The following is a 23,603-nucleotide window of genomic DNA, read 5'->3' as shown; positions in this document are numbered from 1 at the left end:
TTTTATGGTCTCAGGAATAAGTATTGCCATGAAAATGCTAAAATAACCTTGACTGTATCATGTCAAACAAGTCGGGAACAGTGCATTCAATAAATCATATTTATACATATTTTCTAACATCAACAAGCACTAGAAGTATAAACAGGTGTACCTAGAATTTCAAATACTCTCTTTAAGCCACTTATAAATCCATCTGTGTGTTTTCTCATGTAATTCCCATTCAAGCAATTAAATTTATGTATTGTTAATTTCTGAAAACTATTTCATACTGCCCACCAGCACATATTACTCTGCAGTTCATGAATACTACCCAGCATGTGCTCCTGCATATACACACGCAGTGCAGTTGTGAAATCACTGAAATAGGATAATTCATGTCTATTTATATCTTACATATGCCAATATATCTATATATTTTAAAAGCCCAACATGTAATGGATTTTTGTTGCTTCAGGAACAGGTGTGGCAGAACAGCCCAAGACAGATTTATTGTTCATTAGTGTTTTTGTACAATGCTCTTGTGGAGGTGTAAATAATCCGAGCTGTCAAGATTGGTCTCTAGTCCACAATCAATACTTTGCTTCTGTCATAAGGCTAATTAAAGCAGCTAAAAAGTCCCCTCACAAATGTCACCTCACAATCAACAGCAGTTCACATCACAAAATTTATTTTGGAGGTTATTTTTAATTGATATAATAAATATTCCTTATGTAACCTAAAAAAAACATGTTCAAACAAAATACAAGAGACCGTTTCTTAAATCTATACTGCTTGCCAGCTTGGTTAAGAATAAAAAATTGGAAACAGAAGCATATCTGGATGCACTACAAATTTTGAATTTTATGGTTATTGCTTTGAAACTAGAACTATAGGAGGTTAGCCTGACTTGCAACTTCTGTTCACAATTTCTTTAATGCTCACATGCAGTGGTCCATATGAAAATACCTCAGCAGATTAATAATATGAATGGTTTTACTGCTTTCTAAATTTTAAATATTTTTACACAAATATTTCTTTCTGGTGTCAAATGCTAAGAGAAAACACATTTTATTTCCCCTTCACCAACACTAATTTTATTCTTCTGTTCTAAATACATGGCATTCCTCTGTTACATGTTGCATTTGCAGCACACTTTATGTTTCAGACAAATAGCTTTGGGCCATTAGCAGAGCAGATTCTCCCAATACATGCCAAGAGTACATACAGTAACACATGTTGCAAATGTGCTGCAAATGAACTGCGTAAAGTCCCTTTTTCTTTCAGAGAAAGATAGAAAAGGTCTAGGAGCTTGTTGCTTACCCTGAAAAGCAGGTTTGTTCATGCTGGCCATGCGAGGACAGTAATGCTGGCCAGGGAAGCCCTGAATGTGTACCTCCAGAGGAACTGGGCGCACTGATGGTCGGAAGTTGAACAGACCCATCTAAAAGAGAACATTTTTTTCAAGTTTAGTCTTGAATTGTCGTACCAATTCTATTTTGTTTTTCTGCGTGACAAATACCTATCCATTTTTGAAAACATTTTTCGTACCTGATTAATGTTTAGCCAGTCAGCAAGGTCTCTGGCATTTGCTAAAGCAGTGGATAAACCAACTACTCTTACTGGCTTCTCAGTGTGAGATGAGATAAAGTTTGTTCGAGACACAATGACTTCCAATACTGGGCCTCTCTCATCCCCTGGTAAATGAAAAATAAATGGCAAAACAGAAAAAGGAAAGGTTCAGATGTCAAAAAGTATATTCACATCATAAGTAACAGCACACTTCCTCAAATTTAGCAGTGATTCCGGTCAAAAGCCGCAAAACATGCTCACCTAGAAGATGGATCTCATCTATGATAAGAATGGCAACTTTTTGAACATAGCTTCTGTTCTGCCAGCTTCTGCTGACACCATCCCACTTCTCTGGAGTAGTAACAATCAGATCAGCTTGGGCAATAGCTCTCATATCAGGAGTAACATCTCCTGTCAATTCTACAACCCTGTAATCAAGAAGGACAGTGGCTTGGCTTTACAAAGCTTTAAAACATCTTAACATTAAAATATTTACTCCTTAAATTCCTAAAAGAGGAAGGAAACAAAAATAAACAAAGCAATTTTGCTTCTTGTCAAGTACATTTAACAGGATTTTCAAAATTGTTTTAAGTAAACAAACCTGTCTTTGTTTTCCTAGTAAATACCATATAAATACCAAATACCATAACTTAGCAAAACCATATAAAAAGAAGAGGACGAATATGAGTCCAAACAAACAGTAAGCTCTTCAAAATGAAGATATCATAATAATGGTATGATGTAATGTGAATCATAACATCCTGTCACAGACAGGATGAAAGCTTTCATGGAGGCTACCAAGTTGCTGCCTGCTGTTCTGCATGGATCTCTGGTTTGCATAATGAGGCTAACCTGCAGTGTGTTTTGCATTTGTTGGTGAAGGTCCATTAAGAATGCCACAGAGATTAGCCTGAGATTAATTTTTGAAGATGATTAGCAGATTTTTTCCAATTGTTCCAATTGTCATCGCAGCATTTGCGATGACCCATCATTTTAGAAGGATCCTTTATAATGGGTTTTAGACATTTCAGTGACACATTCTAAATCCAGCTGAACATCAAATAAAAATTCCTCTAAGTTATGGGTATATCCTGTTCAAGATTCTAGTCACAAGTAATTATAAATTTCAAAAAAAGAAATATAACCATAAAATATTTTTATCTCATTGTTATGATAACAACAGGAATATTACTGGTAACTTCATCTACACAGAGCATCATCTCTTTCTCTTGTGGCATGCTTTGAGCTTAACTTAGGAAAAAGGTTATATTCAGAGAAGGTGAAGGCCCCAAATAATGCATTCTATGCAGAAAAATTTTAATTCAGGACACTATAAATTTTGGAAAGCATCAACATGGCTGATATACCTTATAGATCATAATGTACTCCAACACCTGGGAAGATCAGCAGGAAACTGATGTTACCAAGGAATAAAATGATACTAATTTATATATAAAGGACATAGTGTGATTACTACTGTACAGCTCATGCAAGTCCTGTATGTTCCTTACAGCTGAGGTTTCTAAGGAGAGCTTATTTTGACTTACATTTTCAATTTCCAAGGATATTGTGGAGTGAAATCTGAGCTTCATATTTTTTATACAGGCAAGCAATGAGAACAAAAATAGCTGGGTATCAAAGTGTATCCCTTTCTTAGTTTTGATTTTGATCTATCACTTTCGATCTATCATTTTTGATCTTAGTTTTGATCTATCAGTGACTATTGATAGAACTTTTCAAGTACTAGAAATTTGAAGGACAGTATAAAACCATAACCCTTTTTGAAATACTCATAAGTATTTTGAGATTTTATTCATACTTGATGAGCTGATCTTTTGCTTCTCATTTCTCTGATTAGGTAAGGAGAAACATACTTTTTACCGAGCTTTTCTTCAATCCTAACTTTCCAGTCCTCAATCCTCTCACGGACGAGTGCTTTTAAGGGTGCAATATATACGGCCTGCAAAAGAAAAGACACCAAACTAGAAGTTGAAAAAGACACCTTTATTAAAGTGTACCTACAACACATGGTATTTGTGAGATTTGAACATACTCATATCCTATAAATTAAATAAGGTCGGAGTTCCTGAAATGCCCTACAACAGGATCATATTTAAAACAGACATAATGCCTGAAAATATTGCTTTTTTTCCTGAGCAATTAAAAAGCAACTAAATTCAGATAAAGAATAATTTCTTGAAATGCACATTTTTATCCCACCTTTTAAAATCAAAACCCACTTATGCGAATAACGGGGTGTTTTTGCCATGACTATAAAACCTGCACGTTAACATTCTGGAACAGAAATAATCTGAATTTCTAGCAAGCAATATCGTACCAAATTTCTAGTAATGTCACTAAATTATTAAAACATTACCAATTAAATAAAAAAGCTGATTATCTTAAGCAAAATGTCGCAATATTTTTCTCAAAAAAGCCTGTAGTGCAGAGGGGAATATGCTCACATGTACAAAACATATTTACTTAAAGATTTACGGTTAAAAATTCTAAAGCTCTTGAACATGAAGAAAATGCTACATGAAGAGTTCACATATATTCTTTGAAATATATAGCCAGGCTTCCAGCCTTATCAAAACCTAAAAGATATATTCCTTTGAGAACTGGCTATTTTTTATGTCTCACAGATAAATTGAAAGTGTACGAGTGACTTGTTTACCTCACTTGGACTAACAAATTACATGAAGATATTTAAATTCAAAGATGATTAAGAAATTTATGTACACAATATCTGCTAATAGAAAGGTTATACTTTTTGAAATCTCCCAGTCCGATAGAGAGATCTTCTTGAAAGATTTTAAAGCTAAAATGTGGTTACCTAAGACAATACGGCTAAGTTGAGAAGCAGATATATATACACTTTGAAAACAAAACTCCAAAAGGTGAGTTGGTCAGCTTTCAGGCAGTTTAAAACACAGGGGGGAGCTGGAAGAGAAAACTGGCTTGTAGCAATTAATTGCAAATATTTGTTTAAATAATAGAGAGACTGGACTAGTTGTATTCACATGGAAGGGAACTAATAGCTATAAAACAGTACCCCTGCTAATAGATGAAGATTAAAGCAGGAAATGCTGTTAAGTAAGGAAGAAAAAGATCTGGCCTGCCTGCATGCCATTTTTTAGATTTAACTCTAGCTGTCAACTGATTAAAATAAATAGTTGACATAAAAGTATAATGTATACAATACACTACCATTTTGTATCCATACACATATAGAATGGAGAAAGTAAAATTCAGTTCCCCATAGTCTTCTTCTGGGCTTTTTTATTACTGAAAAAATGCTCACAAAATGATTCTAGTAAACCTGTTTTACAAACCTTTGATGTGGGATACTTGTTAAAAACTCTAAAGATGGCTAATTCAGCTGCAACCGTTTTTCCAGAACCTGTAGGAGCTCCAAGAAGAACATTGCAGTCTGTGTGATAAAGGGTATGGAAGATCTGTGTCTGAATAGGGTTGAAGTGTGTGAATTTGTACAGAACTTCATATTCACGATGTCCCAAGGCTGTGATAGGCAAAGGCTGAAGATCCAGAAGCTCTAAAACCACAAAATAGTCGTAAGTGCATGACAAGAGACGCCATGACATGACACAGCTTGTTATGAAGATAAACATATTAATCAGGAATTTAGTGGGAAACAATTTACATTGAAAAATGTTTTACTTAGTATCTCATATGAAAGAGAGTACATATTTGGTTAATTGTTCACTTTGATGAAGAAAAATGAAAGTTGTTTTTACAGCTCTGAAATAGTTCTGCAAGCAATTTTTAAGTACTCTGATAGTTGTGAGCTAGCTATTTGCATATGCTAATCTTTTTCTTATACCTGTTTTCTTTTTACCCACTTGTATTAAGTTCTAAACTCACTGCATTAGATCATATATATGTCCAGCTTCTTATGACAACAGAATGTGGAGTGCTTCAAGTTCAAGGGAAAAGATCTATTTAAGAAGGAAGGATTCTTTGGAGTTTCCAAGTTGATGGAGTAATACAAATCAGATGACTACAGCTAAATTTTGCATCTTATCCTTTAAATGTATAATTAAAGACATAATCTTAATAAATAAACAGCTTTTCAATATATGATTCTCAATATATCTTGAGGGCATCTGCTATCCAAACAATTAGAGATTGTGGAATTTGGAAGATGATAAATATAACCAGATTGGATTTGGAATACTACCAAATTAAGGAGACTGCAGTGATTCTGCTATGCAGATGCTTGCTTTGAAGTTTGGGTTGTTGGGTTTTTTTGTGGCTGGAGGTCTCCTTGTCTTTTCAGGGTGCTTCACATTAAGGTATGATATGGGAGTCATAAAACCTACTGAGGCAATGATGCCTAATATTCTTCACATGCTTTTCACTGATACCTTATGGCTGTTTTATCATTCCCACTGAAACAGTGATTTCTTGGGCTCTGTTGAGGAGAAAGAAGGGTTTTTTTGCCTAACAGAGCCTCTACGTACTTCATTGTTGAGTGGGAAACAGATGGGAATTGAAATCAATTACCATAAATCCCGGAGTCTCCAAAACTGGTGATGTGTAAATATCTTTCTGTTTCTTCTGAATAGTAGTCAGTGATCAGTCAATTAGATAAAAAGGTTACACATGCTTTTCCAGACAGCGTAGGTACAGTATAACAATAGCTAAACACTTCACAAACACATGTGAATTTATGCATGCCAAAGGACAACACCGTATGAGAACTCTGCATTTCTGAAGGCACTCAGCAGACTGCTGGATGAGCCAAATGTAATTACAGAGGAAAGGTTTTACAATGACATCAGGCCCAATGAATGTATAAAGCAATTTATGTATCCAGAAAAAAAGAAGCAAAACACAAACATATGCTTCTGTGCCAAGTGTTAAAAAAGGAGGGGGAGGGGAAGGCCATAACTTGATGAGATGACATGTGATGTTCAGTGCTGTAAGTGTACTTGCTATGATAAACATACCTTAGCAAAAATAGTAAAACTTTTCGTATTTTCAAAATTTTACCATTGTTTGTTCTTTGCTGAATGCCATTTATTAGACTAAGATTATTTTTAGCCAGTCCAGAAGAAAGGTAATGCTTGCAAGCAATAAGCTCAGACATACTGTAAGACAGAGATTTGCTTTGGTTTATATGACAGGTTCAGATTTCTCATGGTTTATAGAGAATCTGGCTGGTGTTATATTAAGATGAAATCAAAATTCCTGCATTTTGTTCAGGAATTGAAAAGCTTTGAAAGCTGGAGAAGAAATATCACAAAGTGAAATTCCGTATTTTTTCTCCAATGCAGCATTAGTAAGAGTTTTATTGCACTACCATAAAAAACCCAACAACAACAACAACAAAAAACAAAAACAAAAAACCAAAACAAACCACAAAAAACAATACGAGCAGTATCAATTAAAGGAAAATGATCAAATTTGAAGTTACCTGTGTGGGGCGGATGTCTCTCTGGAAGAATCAAATGTTGAAAATTTATGATACATACAGCCTCTGCTCCTAACCATCTATCAGACACAGCCCGAATGTAATATTGAGAAGGAAGAGGTTCAAAAATTGGGATTGTGAACACCAGCAGCTGAGGTTCTTTAGTAATGACCTAGTGCAAACATGTAGAGAAGAATTACTGCACAGAAAAGTCAGTAACTTGAAAAATCATAGTTTGCCCTCACTTCCATAAGCATTGCTAACACGAAACAATTAAGAATGTGTGCAAATGTTTACATCTTTATAAGTATTTTCCTGACTGGAATGATTTTATTTTCCACAGTCTTCAAAAGATAAAAATAAGGCTGGCTCTTCATCTTGTTCTTTAACAGAAAAAACCATTAGAGTCTTTCTATATCAACTGAAAATAACTGTCCCAGCAAAGGAGGAAGAGAAAAAGGGATATTTGAGGTTAGAAAACATTGTTGTGGAAATCCAAGCTGATCAAGTACATCTGAATTTGAAAGCCGTACTGCTGATTTGAAAATCTGCTAAGGTCAAAATACTGTCTGACTTGACAAATCCACATCTCAATAACTTTTTGTCTGGCTATGAGATTCTGAATGAAGTCCATTACCTGTTTCTTTTGAACGATGAAGTACTCTGAATGATAAATGTGATCATTAGTAGGGTCTTCTACCCAAATCCACCAGGGCTCTCCAACACTGCCATGTACCTTTATGAGTAGAAGAGATATCTTTGTTTTAGTTCCAGCAAGATTCTCTAGGTTTGCTAGATATAGTGGATGTATTTCTGAATGATATAGGCTCATAAAGGAATACAGAAGTACAGAAATCAGAGGTAACAGAAGAATAACATTTTTAATCAGATCAGTCTGCCTAAAGATTATGCTTCAATAAGGGTTTGCTTAAGGTACATATAATATAAAGGGACATGACACGAATGCAACTGAAAGTAGTGCTTAGCTATTTATAAATTTACTTAACCCCAAGGGTTCCCTCTAGGCTCCTAGGAAAGAACATGTTCTCTTTATTCCTCCCTGTGCTTTTGCCTTTGGGGGTCTGTATAGAGGATTGTCGTTTGCAACTGTTTGCTCATTTTTCAGTCAAAAACATTTTCTCGGGAAAAAACTGGACACAGAATTGTGACATTCCCCTCCTCTCTCTCATCCCCTCTCCTCTAGAAAGATACAGCAAGTGCATTCAGAAGGCTATAGATGTAGCCATTGCTACAGGTGAGTGAGAAGAACATAAATAGAGTCGTGAGTTGATGATTTCCCTGCCATCTGGCAACGTGTCTTTTGAAACCTAGATTTTTGTTTGCTGTGTTGTGTACCTTACCTTGTAATGCCAGCAATGCCAGAAATCATAGCTAGGTATGATGCTAAATTAAGGGTTTTTGTTTCTTTATCAGAATAAATAATCTTTGCCAACGTACAAGCATTTTACTTAATATCTCGGAAAACAAGAAAAATGCATGGTAAAGGAGTATGGAAGACATACTACTAAATGAATGCAGATTTCTAGTGTTTCTGATGAGGATCTGTGACAAGTTGCAAAACCAGGAGGTGAAAAAAAAGTTGGAATTTTTCCTAAACTTAATAGAAAAAAAGACAAAGTGCATAGTTGTTTCTAATGGCAATTTTAATGCTCCAGGAATCTGGTATTGATTCACACAGCACACATTATTTTCAGCATAATTCATTACTGTGTCTGTGTCAGAAAACAGTCTGTACTGGGTTGTGAAGACAAAACTACGCACAAAGAATAAAACTAAGGTGCTTTTCTTTCTTTTTTACCACAGTTCCACAATGGACATATAGACAGACAGTCATTCATTTTTATCACATTTGAATATCACTTCCAGTTTCATTGGGAACTGAAGCAGTGAAACTGAAATGACACGCAGGTGATATCTTGAGAAGTGACAGTCAGACTACTATTTCATCAGGGTTTAGGAGCATTTAAGAGAGATAAGAAGAATTAAGAAAGGCAATTAAGTTCAAAGCTCAGATATTTTATTACTGACTGTAACAGCAACCTAATTTTGGAAAGTCCCGTGAAAAAACTGCATAGGGTAAGTAAAATAATCTGGGAACAGATTATCCAGGATCTTCTCCAGGAATGATTCTCAAGAACTCTGGGGAGCTCTTAAGAACTGGCAGATATCTGAATTTTGGGCAACCATCTCCCTAAAACTATGTGTCTGATATATGACTCAGCTAATTAATATTACTTGCATTATTCTGCATTTCTGCTGGACTCCTCATGGACGCATTACGGCTTAAGTGCTCTGTCTGGGTATGTTTATAGTCCTTTCCTTCTAACAATAGAATAAAAATCTGGGATTTGGCTCACATGCTTTTACTGAAATTAAGGGCTCCCTGTACTGAAAACTAAAGATCAAGTCGATGTCACATCTCCTGACCTCAAAAACATCTCTTCTTTCTCTTGTAACGTCAAGTGCAAAGTTTGTGATGAGATCATTATAGAATTAATTATCCAGGTAAAGGAACAATCTTAAACCCATGAAATGTTAGCCAAGCAGGGTATTTCAGCTAAGCATGGTATTTAAAGTTTTCATAACTGTTTTTATTTGATTACTGCAAATCTTTAGATGGGATTTTTTAGCAAGTAACTTTTGTACCAAGTACAGTGATACTGGTAAGTTTCTATAGTAATCTTCTGAGAAGCTTATTAAAAAAATGTGATGATAGAGAAGCAGTTTTAGTGTCTATGCTTGAGACAGTTACTAATTTTCAGAGAGTATCAAAAATTAAGAGCTTTAGTTATTTACTGTGATTGAAGCTTCATTTACTGAAGAAATAGGAAAATCAACACCACATTACAGAAAAAAAAAAGGGAAAAAAAAACTTTTCCAAGTTTTTACCAGTTAAAAATTTACCAATAAAAAAATTTCACATACAAACATCTCCCTAAACTTAATTGATAAAACAATCAAAATGTTTCCAAAGCAATCATCAGAAAAACTATGTAAAGGGATCATGGCGGAAAATAGATTTGTGACAAAATTTTCCTCTAAATTTAGAAGTTCAGAATCAAAACAGCAGTATAATTTTGTGTGGACCCCTTTTCAAACTGTAAAGATATAAAACCTAGCTTTTTAGAAAAACCTGACAATGGATTGAAAAATTACTTTGCATTGAGATAAAGTTTAATATGAAGAACAGTAATTTTTTTTGTCTTTAGCAGATTACAGGTAAAGTGGATGAAAGTCTGAACAATAAAAACTTGTTTCAATCCTAAAAAGTAATGCTTTATTTTCCTTCTGAATTACTGCACATAAATAAGGCAAAAAAAAAAAAAAAAAGATATTCACATTATATTTCATGTTAGGAATCCATTCAGATATTTCTTCAATAAATCTAGGTGGCAAGTAAAATCAAACTTTCTATATTTTGATTGCTAATCTCCCATTTATAAGATAACATGGTGAAACTTCTACAAGGAAATAAAACACCTTTCATCACGGAAAGTAAATTTTAAAGCAATTTAAATGTTTGTGGAATAAAACTCTCATTTCATTATGATTAAGGAAAAATGGCAATCTAAGGGATTTTAAAATTAATTTTTAATAAAAGAACAGACACTTAATATCTACATTTCAAAATAATTTATCTTAAGCATAAATCTCGTAAGCCTAAATGGAAAAAAACAGTGTTTGCCCACAGAGGTATATTTTTTCCCCGTAAAAAGTTTCAGAAATAATAGCAACAATACAATGCCCCCATGTGGACATTTATGCTTCATTTAGATTTATTTTAAATGTCTTTCTAATAAACAGATTCTGAATCAAAGGATGTGCATATAGCTAAATGTGGAACTGGTACAACTCCTTTCATATAAATTTGCACTATAAAATACAGATGAACATAATGCCAAATGTATCTCAGTTCTTTTTGTTCAGACAAGTCCCAGCAGATAAAGGCACTGATATTGTGAATGTATATTTGTGAAGCCAGGAGGAACAGGAGAACCTGGCATACATGAACCACATTTCAAGGCTTTTCTGTTTGACATTCATTCGTAGTTCAGAGAACCATTCATGTCTCCCTTTCTCTTGCTTTTCCTTTCTGGGAACACAACTCTAATCTGTGTGTGACGACTACTATTACTGTGAATATTCAGTATTAGGCATTTGCCTCAACATGTTGTACACCGCCCAATCTTACAAGGATTAGCAGAAACAAAAAGATGATCTTTGCCTGCTTTCTTCAAGAGAAGTCATAAAGGTCATCCCATTCCTATTATCAAATTTCCTTTTTAGCTAAAATAAATGCTTTTCTAAAATCTAAACAGCTATGGACTCCCAGGGATCATCTCCTTTACTGAAGTTAAACTAATGCTTCTCGTCTTGCCTCCTGCTCCCTCTTATTTTACCTGGTCATTCCACGTGAAGTCGGGAGCGATGTTCAGCCGAACTCGGAGCACTGTGCGGGTGATTGGCTGGATTGTTGCTTCCATTACGATGGAGGGTATTTGATGGACACACTGCTTTACCTTTAACCCAATTTTTACATGATGCAGCATGTGACCTGCCAAGAACACATTAGGTGTAACAAGTTGGCATTTCCAGGAAAAGTATACAACTCTGACTTTCAAATAAGCTTCTAGAGAGAAGTATTATTGCTTGCTTGTTTTGCTTCTGGGTACGTAAATGTCTGACTCTCTTGACCTGGCATGTCTGAATATTTTGTAATACTTAACTTGAATTAGCAATTTAGAGCATTGAAAAAATCAGTATTAACCCCCTTGATGGCCATAACTAAAGGGTTAAAATAACTATTAAGAATTCACACTGAAAATATTGTATCAAACTAGTTCCCTCTCCTTCACTGACTTTCTGACCAGGCTCTTACCAAGCTGTATAGCTCTTTTTCAGAGCCCAAATACCAACTTTTTACTTAATTTGAACTTCTACAATTTCTTTATAGTGATTCAAAGCAGACAGAATGCTTTTCATAGAACTGAACAAAGGTACTTTATAGGTTAAAAATGCACAGGAGTAAACATCTCACAGCAGCCTGATCTGTCAGAATATACCAGTGTGTAACTGAGAAAAAGGAAAAATTAAATGTTACAATGTTTTCTTATTTTCTATTGTAAACATGGTAACCAAGGCAATAAAATTATTCAATTTATTTAGAAAAATGTCCTACTTGTATTTTACAGCTCAAATCTCTGTTCCCTTGTTCTTCATTTTGAATATAAAACAAATTATGTAGCAGTAATTTCTTTTTGTACTGAAATTATTCCACTTGCTGGCTTATTTAGGAAAATATGGCTTATTTACTACATTTTCACTGAAACTGTTAATGTAATTATGTGAAGCATGTTTTAGATTTCAGTTGTGATGGTCATAAATACTCCCTGTTAAAACCTACCTTACCAATTACCACTGATATCTTCTGGTATCATTGTGTGGTTCTGTGCATACTTACCCATTAAAACAAACAATTAGTTTTTTTTTTTAAAAAAGAGAAGTCCTATTATTTGCATTATGTGCAAAGTGAAAAGGTGATACAAACCTTTTCTTGCAATTACAAAACATTTATGAGCATAGCATCTTGAAACTGCTACTTTTTAAAACTGATACTGACTTTCCCTTTTCAGTTTTTCCTATTTTAACAAATTGGCAGACAGATTTGCCTCACACAGGTGTTTATACTCTGAAGTAAAGATGGTGACCCTGCTTAGGAATCAAACTCCTAAGCAAAAGGTTCAATACATATTTAATCAGTTTAATTCGCAGTCAGTAAAATAATTGCACCTCCAACAAGTGGGTTATTAAAAACGAAACCCATTATGTTGGTACAATTTGATGATAGATGCAGTGTTACAGTAGACTTGCACAGCAACTAGCTTTTGTAATAAGAGGTAAAACTTCAGAAATCATGTTAAATAAAGGCAGATGACGAATATTCAAAGATATGACTCAAAAAACCTATGTAGGCAAGTATCCACTGCATGGCAAAAATCACTTTCTTTATCACATTGGGTGAGGTGAACTGTGTTTGTACAGGACAGCACTGAGGTTCTTTTACAATTATGTGTCAGGGGAAAATAAGGCTCCTCTCCCAACTTCTACAAAATATGATAAAACTCTTTCCCCTTAAGCCCTCTCCTTTTTTTTTTTTTTTTTTGTAATCATATTATGAGAAACCATCAATGGCATTTAGGAAATACCAAAACCCTCTGAACAAAAGCTGACTAAGAAAATACGCATGTCTAAAAAAAGAAAAAGAAAAGAAAAAAAATTTGCTTATTCTAAAATGTTTGTCATCTGCCTTCTGAAAAAAAGGGGACTGTTTATCTCAGCTAACACAGTGATTTCCTGGCTTTCTGGAAACTCCATGTCTACATTGCAATAGCTTATAAATTGATGTTGATCAAGTCATTGTACCCTGGAATCCAGGATCTGTGCAGAAAACATGCTCTCCACCCATCTGATGCTTTCACCTCCCACTAAGCCATGAGCTGAGTGAGCCAGCTAGCTCCTGTCTTTTTTACTCTGTCTCCAAGGTCTCAATAACATTTAAAAAGCAAGATTGAAACTAGCCCTGTGGAGTAAGGAAACAAGGCAGTGCCCAGAAGTTGTGCCTTTTCTCATTTCGACACGGCTTAGAATTCAAAATAAAAATAAGGTGGCTCCCTTCACATGCCTCAGAAAGACAGGCCAGACAGGAGGAAGTGTGCCAAGTAACAACTTCACAGAGATACACAGATGAACTTTCTTTGATATTTATAAGGCTGAAGTACATGAAATATCAATATGTACCGTCAGCAGTGACCTATTTTCACAGTCAAATCCCATGTCTCATACACTTAATATCAACCAAAACTAGACAAATTGCAGATGCATATGGATACATTTCCATCCTGTCAGTACTGGTTCCAATACACTGAAGGCAGCAAAACTGGTTTTGTATTTTTACACAAAAGTTCCTGCTTCTCAAGCGAGGGTATGGAGAGAAAGAACAATTAAAAACAAAAAACAAAAAAAAAAAAAACCAAAACAAAATAAAACCAAAGAAACAAAGAAACAAACTAAAAACAGCTCCACAAAACCAAACAACAACAACAAAATAAAAAACCCACTAATACAATTAACAGAAAAGAACACTAAGCATTTAGAGACATCAAAAATATACAAAAAACTAAAAGATGTGAATTAAAAAGTGCTATAACACTTCTGAATAAAAAAAATATAATGCTAGCACCTCAAATAAAATGCAATGCTTTTAATACAGTCAATATAAATATATTAAAATGCAGTTAAAGTAAGCATCTAGAATTTTGCCACTTTTTGTTTAACTTATCAAATGAAAATACAGCCCCTAATTCTGCAAACTTTTACATATTTATTTAACTCTTTCCAGTCTAGATTAGGGACATAACAAAATTTTCTAGGCTAGGAATGTAGTTCTGCAAATGAAAGAAATATTAAGTTAGATGTGACAGCTTCTAAGGAGTGAGTACAAATGGTATTTTTATCCTAAAATTAGATTTTTCAAAAGATGGCAGTTTGTTTATCAACAGGTTGGCAATAGCAGGTGCAAATGAAGTCCAAATAAAAAAAAAAATAACACACTAAGGAAAAAGAAACGCATTACGAGTGAATTTTTTTTTACTTCAACCAGCTGGTGGGCAGTTTATCCACAACAGTTTATACAGACTTACTAGAAATTGTCATTACATCTATCAGTAGGCTTGTGGATTTTCTCATTATTGGACTGTCAAATCCTTTAAAAAATTCCATTAAGGGTTTGTTGCACTGACACCAGTGACAATGAATTCTCTATGTTCAATGAAAATTAATGCAGTCTTTCAGAAGAAGGCTATTTACTGATAGCATACCTGGATGTAATAATCTGGTTTTGTTCTTTTTCACGTTATTAGTTTAAAAAAAAGGCTATATTGTGCCAACTGGCAAAAGTAAACAGATGCCTTTTATTGTAGTGTGTTATGTAAGGCGGGCAGAAAGGGAAGCACACAGGTCAACATAAATATGTGTATATATACACATATATATGTAAATATTTATCAATAGACATCTCTTTGGTTCTGTGACTACCAGGGCATGGGCTGCCCTCATCCTCAGAGCTGCGCCATTTTACAAGCTGTGGAGGCTGGAAAAAACCTTCTCTATTGGACAAACCATGCAAATCTGTGGTACGTGGCTACACGGCTCCCAGACCAGAGTGAGAATACTGATGCATGGCTCAGATTTAGTTCTTACTCGCCCATTGGTTTCTCATGGTTTAAGCAGATCAGCCTTGCTGCTTTCTCACCTATTTCATCCTTTCTCATGTCCTTCAGCTTGTCTATGGTGAGATTCTTCTCTTCCAGCTTGGAGAGGACGGATGGTGGCAACACTGAGAACTGCCTGAGAGGGCTGACCCAGCCCCAGAGCCGCTTGTCGATGACTTTGCTGAGGTTCAGTAGCCGATAGGTCATGGCAGGCCAGCGCTTCCTCAGGGCAATCTCAAAAAGAGCTCGAACAATACGAGCTGCATTCTGGAAAGTGAAAAGGAAAAAAGAAAAAAGCAAAACTGTTGTAATTCTCCCAATATTCTTTGTAAAATGAAAAGGATCCCATAGACTCATCTTTGACAAACTGTAACAATAGATTTTTCTTTTCAAACTGATTTCAAACATTTTTGAAAACTATTTTTCCATCACTGCCTAGTGGCAGAACTACCTCATGGCTGCATTCTGAAATTATGAAAAGCAACATGTGCAACCAATTAAAATTGTAGTGTCAGGTCTGCCATGGAACTTTGATCACAGTTATGCTAACATTATGGAGTTCTAAATTTATTGTGTATCAATCACTTCTGAAGCAAATTCACTTAATGTACCCCCCATATAACAGACACCTGCAAATACACTTAATATGAAAATTCCAGTTTTATTTTTTTTCCAGTTTATGCTTCTATAATAGCATCCCATTTCACACTGAGTTTCACAACATTTGCACAGAAGCTTAACAGTAGTGACTTTTAAAAAACATTTTGCTATATTCTGAGAATAGCGTATAACCAAACTGTATAAATATGCTTTGGACTTGGAAAAATAATTATTAACGTAAGTTTGAATGAGGTCAGTCTTATCCTGAAAACCTAAGTTATGGTATTCCTTTCATAAACTTTTCAAGCTGTATCATGCAGCTATGCTTCCCCCCCCCCCCCCCCCCCAGTACTATGTCTGGATTAGGAATTATGTTCTTGATTCATTGAATAGAATATAATCATTCCCTACTGGCTCTGCTATGCCAACAGGAATAAAAAATAGAAAATTATTTGGTTGTGATAGGAAGCATATGTTACTAAAGAAGCACATCCCTCTTATTAGAAAGGATGAATAATTTTCTTAATTGTCACTATCCAAGTAAAAAAAAAAAAAATCACACTTTGTAGCACTGGTTCCACAAGTACAATTTAGGAATATCTGAGAACACGACATTGCCTCACTAAACATGCTACAAATGAGACAAATAAAAGCAATTGCCTTGAAAGCAAAGATTAAAAGGATCGTACTGAAAAGGACTTTGCTGTGCAAGTACCACAATTTTTGTGATGTGCACAATCAATTCAGCATTTTCTCATTTATACCAATACATGCTACAAAATACAAACTTTCCTGAAGAAGATTATGCCACCATGAAAATGTTGCTAAAGACTATGTATAATTTTAAATATTTGAATCTCATCTTTAGTACCAACTAAATGCAACTTTTAGATTAACTCTTTCCAGAGCAGTTTTGTAAGGATGAGACAAAAATAATTTCATGCAACATTTTTGCTGACTGTAAGAAAAAAAAGAAGAGTGAGAGGCAGACAGGCTAAAAGGTACAACTTTTGGGGGGTCATAGTTGTCTAAATAGATCTCTGTGTCCTGTCCCTCTATGTATGTGCCTGTGTGGTACAGTCAAACCCTTTAGGTGTCAAATGAAGCCAACAAACAAATACAGATACACTAGTATGTAAATCTGCACCTTTTTTGCTAGATTACATCTAGCAACAGAATTACAATAGCACATCCTTCATGAGTAAACCAAGGTATGTGAATCAAACACAAATTATGTTTTGCAGAATGAAGTATAAAAATCCACAAAGCATAAAAATAGATTACAACAGTTTTTCACATTTAGAAGAAAACCCTGAAATGTAGAGAATATAATTTCTGTGCAATCACAGTTAGAGCAACTAAATATAGTAAGACTACAGGGGTACTACAAACAAAACATAACTAACAAAAACTGCCATAGTCTCCCAAGGTAGCCTTTTGCAAAATTTTTCTACTCAAGTGTTATAGCTCAAATGCATGCACAAACACAAGGCTCTGTTTTTCAAATAAACTTGTACAGGAAAGATGCAGATCAGGGTCTACTTGTATAATTGTAAATATTTGGGAGAATTAAAACAGCAGAAGACAGCAACAAATATGTAGAAAATACTATTTTTACCTGTGCGACGTATGCAGAATCCGAAATAAGGGAGAAGCTGTCCATCTCCCCTCTGCTAATGTATGTTTGAAGGAGGATATTAATTTTTCCATAATTGTTTTCCACACCTCCTGGAGCAGGAAGTTCACAGAAATCATTCAGTAAGGTATCTAGCTCTTCTATTTCTTCTTCTCTTACCTAAAACACAATTATGCATTATGAAGAGGCTGAAGCAATTTGATAAAAAATTTTACATTGAAATCAAATTTTCCTTATAACATAGTTTTATTACTTTTAAATGGAGTCTCTTGTTTAAAGGAGGAAAAAAATAAGAAAAAAAGCAGTAAACCCACATCTTCCACAATGTGGCTAATAGACCGTAATTGAAACTATCTTAATAGGGACACAATTACATTTTGTTATTCATCACCATCTATTAAGGTTGCCATTGACATACAAAAACTTGATATGCCACAGAAATTGAATCCTGTGACCTTACCATCCTTCATCTGATGAGATTTTATTTTTTATTTGACCAGACTGAAATTTCTGTCCATCTGGATTAGGGCAATCTTGAATTAACATTAAATGTACTCATTATAGTTACACAGTTTGCATGTGGTATAATACATTTTTAAACTCAAAACTGTGAAGTACTATGATTCATCGCATTAAAATTTTCACTGTTAATAAGATTAAGTCTTAATATGAGTAAAGAAATATTAATACCTATGGTTTGAATAATGCATAACATTTCACAATCTAACTGATGACCCTTACATGGCAAAACTAGCATAAATCTACATATTCTTTGACTTACTGATAGTCTGTTAGTGTAAAACTTATTTAAAGAGGGTAAATGTTTGGTCCCTGCAGGGAACCATCTGAAAGTAATTTTCATTTGGACCTGACTACCTGACATACAAAAGACCCTAAGACAATTGGGTTAAAATCCCCAACTTTCTAGTCACTAGTCTCACAGGAAAGAAAGACGTGAAGTACAGAGCATCATAGATGACTCCACTTTCAGGAGAATAATATGCTCTGCTTACAACAGCATTTTTGATAATTTTTTTCTGCTCTGGCACAACCCAGTACAGGTCTAATCCAGATCTGTATTTCAGCTACTGGTGAGTTACATATCTCAAAATTCAGAGTTTTTAAAGGCATTATGGAAATGTGACTCATTTATCTAAAGTCAGAATTTCTATCACACACAGAGGGGCAAATCCTGAGTTACTCTTGTGAAAACCAGTTACTAATTTTAACATTCAAAGCTGCTCAACAAATGAATCACAAAAATCTGGAAATGAGGGTGCACTGATACCACACCATATAAATCTGAGAAAGTAAACTAGAAAAACTGTGCTTTAGTCAAGAAGCATCACTACTAATTTTATTACAAATACAGAAGCATATTTTCCATATGCTTTCCTTTTAAATATTAAATTACGCTAAATTTAGACCTAGTCAAGCAATATCACTATCATAAAAAAACCCTTTAGCTTGGAAAATGTTCCATGTATGACTGTGAAACCTCACTGCTTATTATCTTCTATAATAGAAGAGATTACAGCAAAATAGAATTTCTCCATTAGATAAAGAGATGGTAATACCCAGACAATGTGTGCAAATATGTAAATATGTAGATGGTGAGGGATTCACAGTGCCAGCTCGCGGAGCCAGGTGAATGAGAGCCAGCTCTGATCTGCAAGTTGTATAATTGTGGTAAAATGGCAATGAGCCCAAGCTAACAAACCCTGTGGAGTCTGGCTCGTACCTCTGTGCGACGGAAGCATGGGCAAACAAGCTCATGCCAGCTTGGAATGTATTGCCTTGTGTCCTATTCACACGGGAGGCAAAAAGGGAGGTGGGAATTGAACTGAGTACAATGGAACAGTAATATTCTAGCCTGCATAAAATCTGTTGCGACAACTTTCTAGATTTCATATTTGAATTTATGAGAATTTATCGTTCTGCCAATCTAATATTGTTCCCTGCAGAAAATACATCAGAGTTCACTTCAGTGAGTCCTGCCTCATTCCTGATAAAGCAAACTGTAGAGGGAGACATCCAACAATGCTTTAAACTTCAAACAGAAAAACTACCTCATCCCTAGGCATGCTATTCAAATGGACACTTAGCTTCACCTGTTAATAATTGAAGAGTTGAAAAATTCTTAAAAGCATTTAAAAGCATTATTCAAGGATCCATAACTAGTTATTGAATGTGCACTATAGTTCAAGCCGAGCTGTGTATAAATTCGAGTGAGAGCATATTATGTTTACTTAGAAAACATTTTATAATGGTGCTTAGCATTTAACAAAACTTGAGTCTGTAAACAATATTTATTGAGCAAGTACTACAGAAGTGTCCAGTTTCAAGACATTCTTTAACTTTACCTTTATCTGTTCAAACTCTTCAGCTTTTGATACTATAGCAAGAATATCACCTTCGGTTTTATGAGCATCAAACAATTCATTGAAAGTCTATTAAAAATAAAAGGAATGGATTTGTCACTGAAAATAAAAATACACATATAGCAGGCAACAAAGAAACCTTAGCCAAGAGTTTAAAACGCATAAAAGGCTAAAATGTAAGTTATTGGAAGACCAGGGTGATGCAGTTTAAACAAGAACAAATTCCATAATGACTTTTCAGCAGTTTCAGAAAAACAGCCCGTCCCAGTGCTTTGGCCACCCCAAAATCAAGAGACATGCAATATGGCCATTTAAAAAAAAGTCTAGGACATTTATTCTGACTGAATAAATATGTGAGACTAATTACACACAGCGATAGTAGACAGTTAAACATCATTAATGCTGAGTCTTTAGCTTTTATTCAGAAAAAGACTTAATTTGCTAAAAAAGAAAATGTTTCAAGATGAATGTGTATGTCAAAGCAAGTTTCCAACACTACAAAATTTTGTATGTGTTTAAAACACAATCTGATTACAGGGCCAAAAGTTGTTCAAGGTTGTCAACATGGTAAGACTTTCCCCCAGAGAAGGTCATCTGTTATCAGACACTACACTACAATGTGCTATCATGTACTAACGGTGGCACACACCATGAATACCAAAATGTTTCTTATAATTCTCCTAAAAGAAGTCAGAAAGACTATAGAAATTTCAAATCTCATGTCACACAGAGTCTAATTTTTCAGTATTACTTTTTAGTTTCTTTTTCCTATGCCCTCTCTTCCCATTTCAGTAAATATGATTTGAAAATGCAGTGAACAAATCAGCTACATATTCTGTAATATCTTACAACTATTTTAGTTATACATTAAAAAAGAAGAAAAAAACCCTCCAGAAACAGGACATCATCTTTTACCTCTATAGTATTGTATTTTATATAGTAGTGGCTGGCAGTTCTGCCTAAATCTGTTGAAGAAAAAAAGCCAGTCCGTTCTTCAAAGCGAATCATGCGGGCTTTGTCCAGTTTTCTGCCAACTTCAATAACCAATTGCTCTCTGTGCTTTTCTAGACCTGGATCCATCTAGACATGAAAGACGCACATTTATTTGCATCAAAGAAGTGCTAAATAAATAATTTTCTGAGATAACCCAGTCCCACAAAGTCAAAAATCTGATAAAAGGAAGGTACAGTTATTAAGTCATGATTTTCTTGAGATCACACTAATAACAGTTACATTGACATTACTGAACAAAATCTGCATGTACAGGACAAAATAATCAGAAAAAAATTTGTTTTACAATTATTTGGGACTATCAGTACAATATTACTTATGAAACAGTAGCAGGATTATGAAACACATTTACATTAAAATTTTTGAAAGATGTTTTAATCATAACATATTCTTCATTAAATTATCATTACTGTATCAGTTCATAAAAATATGTCATCTTATGGAACCTTCTGTTTATGAAAATGGCTGAAGATTCACCTTCCTGTGTAGCTGACATGAGGATGTCTTTAATTGCATTGTTAATAGATTAAGCTTCAAATTGCATGGCTCAAATTTTTCCTAGCAAAAAAACTTCAATGTCCCCAAAAGCCTTCGGTATGTTAATTGGGATATTCTAATTAGTGAGTTACAGATGTACAGTAACATTCATGTTAAAAGCACACCAAGGAGCTTTCTGTGCCCAGCACCACTTCTATTCATTTCCAAGTTCAGGAACTTGGACATTTTGTCCAACTAATAATACACATTATCTCATTAGTACATAAAAGGCTGGGCAAAACTCGCATCTGAGTAGGACTGCTGTATAATTGTGTGTTTCCACATCAGGCATCTGGGATACGCACACTGACAGGGATGAGTGAAAAGGGATTCATAGTTATGTTAACCTTCTGGTATATGTGCACCTGAGATACGGCTCTAATTAGACAAGTAATAATTAGTTGAAAAGACTAAAACCCAGTTCTAGTCCACAGGCAGTATTCTTATTTCCGAGCTCGTGTACAGTTAAGATTTCCTACAGAGTAAGTCATACCAGCCCTCTTGGTAAATCTGTAACAGAGATACATGACCAAGACAGCAAAAAGGAGCAGGCTCTAAGGATTGTTATGCCTTGGTTTGCTCTGGTTTTCCCTGGACCAGGATTCAGTTTCACCTTTATGCAGAAGTACACCATCTCACAGTTGGTGAAGCTGCAGACAAACGTAGTCATCTCCACAAAGCAGCTGCAAGACTAGTTCCTAATATTCCATGTTTGCCAGTTACCCTGAAGCTGTTTCTCCTTAGTTATGGCTTGCCTTAGTTTCAGGTCAAAAGCTAAGATGGCAAAGGTCTAGACTTCTTTTCTCAATAGTGAGTCATGCATTGAGGTCAGATTTCAGAGCAGAGTTGGTCAAAAGAAAAGTGATCTAGATGCCAGATGTTCAACATTTCTTAAAACTATTGTGGGGGAAAAATTAAAAAAATATCAAAACGACTCCCTTCTCCTTTGGCAGTCCAAAGTACCTGCCAATCTTTTGTCTTACATAAAAGCTAAAGCTGCAACAGCACACTAACATTTTTTACAAAGTTTTAACTTTAAAGGAAAGGTCACCAACTTGAAAAAGCTGTGAAACAATATTTGACTTTAGAGAATCCATAGTTAGAACCCTGCTTGTTGAACTTGCATAATTAGAAATCCTCAGAATAAAGGATCCAGCCTAGAACATCTTTAAGCTGTTCATTTTAAAATGAGCTTTGGCATGTCCACAGCAAGAAGATCTGGAGTGTGCATATGGAAATTTAAGAATGCATGAAAAAGTACATTACTATTCCTGATAAAGTACATTATTATCCATACTTTTTTCTCTAACTTACTGAGAGCAATATTGGGCAGAAGCTTCTCTAATTTTTATATCTAAACATAAGTTTTATGGTGATAAAAAGCTCTGCTTAACTGTGGGAACACCAAAGAGTGGAACCAAAAGGAGGAAGAAATAGACAAAGGAGTTTAAATAATCCAGGCACCTTTTCATTGCAACCCCAGAAGTACGCGAAAATGCCTGTAATTCATACTACAGGCTTCACTAATACAACATTTGCATTTGTTCCACGTTTTCCTCCCACTCTTTGCTTTCTCTTGCTGCTCATCATTAATTCTGGCCATTTTCATGAATCAGTAAGAGGCATTATTGGCATTTCTGGCAAACAATTTGAAAAATCACGACTCAAAGCAGTAGACCTGCAGTAAGTAACCTGCTCCTGGGTGCAGCTCAGAAAGACCCTGTAGACAACACGAGGGGTATCAAAGATGTGCACCCTATTGTGTGGGTGCCCTGAAGTAATTAATTACTGGATGTCGTAAGCACCAGTGGAAAGCAGATGGAGAATGAGTTTGCATCATCTCAGTCTCATCAAATAGCTAGGAAGTGTGATCTATGAGGGATATGGGGATTCTGAATGGGTAGCACTGACTGTCAGTAAAAACAGAGATAGAAATTGGCATACTGCAGCATTACTAAAATACACTAAGACATCAGTTATGAAAATTGGATACCTATACCCAGAGTGGTCTAATTGACCAAAGCTTTGGTTATACCTGCATCTGGCACTATAGCATCCATATAGTCTCTATCACATGTAAGCCTTGACATTTAAAACTGGTTTACCTAGAAAACAAGGGGAATTGCGCTGGTTTTGCTCCTACATGAATGGGTAACACTTCA

At 35.0% G+C, this 23,603-nt stretch overlaps 1 protein-coding gene across 1 annotated transcript in view; it reads right to left on the bottom strand.

The window, feature by feature from the left end:
• Positions 1-23,603, bottom strand: part of ASCC3 (activating signal cointegrator 1 complex subunit 3) — a 254,485-nt gene that overhangs the window by 66,782 nt on the left and 164,100 nt on the right. The window contains exons 18-29 of the mRNA XM_066179496.1: positions 20,809-20,973; positions 19,876-19,962; positions 17,495-17,671; positions 15,318-15,543; positions 11,407-11,561; positions 7,623-7,721; positions 6,989-7,157; positions 4,884-5,104; positions 3,423-3,508; positions 1,810-1,976; positions 1,528-1,673; positions 1,300-1,420 (exon numbers count right to left, since the gene is read on the bottom strand). Of these exons, the coding sequence (XP_066035593.1) occupies positions 1,300-1,420; positions 1,528-1,673; positions 1,810-1,976; positions 3,423-3,508; positions 4,884-5,104; positions 6,989-7,157; positions 7,623-7,721; positions 11,407-11,561; positions 15,318-15,543; positions 17,495-17,671; positions 19,876-19,962; positions 20,809-20,973 (1,819 nt within the window). The remainder of the gene's footprint in view (positions 1-1,299; positions 1,421-1,527; positions 1,674-1,809; positions 1,977-3,422; positions 3,509-4,883; positions 5,105-6,988; positions 7,158-7,622; positions 7,722-11,406; positions 11,562-15,317; positions 15,544-17,494; positions 17,672-19,875; positions 19,963-20,808; positions 20,974-23,603) is intronic.

The sequence above is a fragment of the Chamaea fasciata genome, unplaced genomic scaffold, assembly GCF_029207755.1.
Source record: "Chamaea fasciata isolate MVZ Bird 193981 ecotype frontalis unplaced genomic scaffold, bChaFas1.0.hap1 SCAF_3, whole genome shotgun sequence".
In the NCBI taxonomy this organism is placed as follows: Eukaryota; Metazoa; Chordata; class Aves; order Passeriformes; family Sylviidae; genus Chamaea; species Chamaea fasciata.
This window is presented reverse-complemented; position numbering and strand designations above follow the sequence as displayed.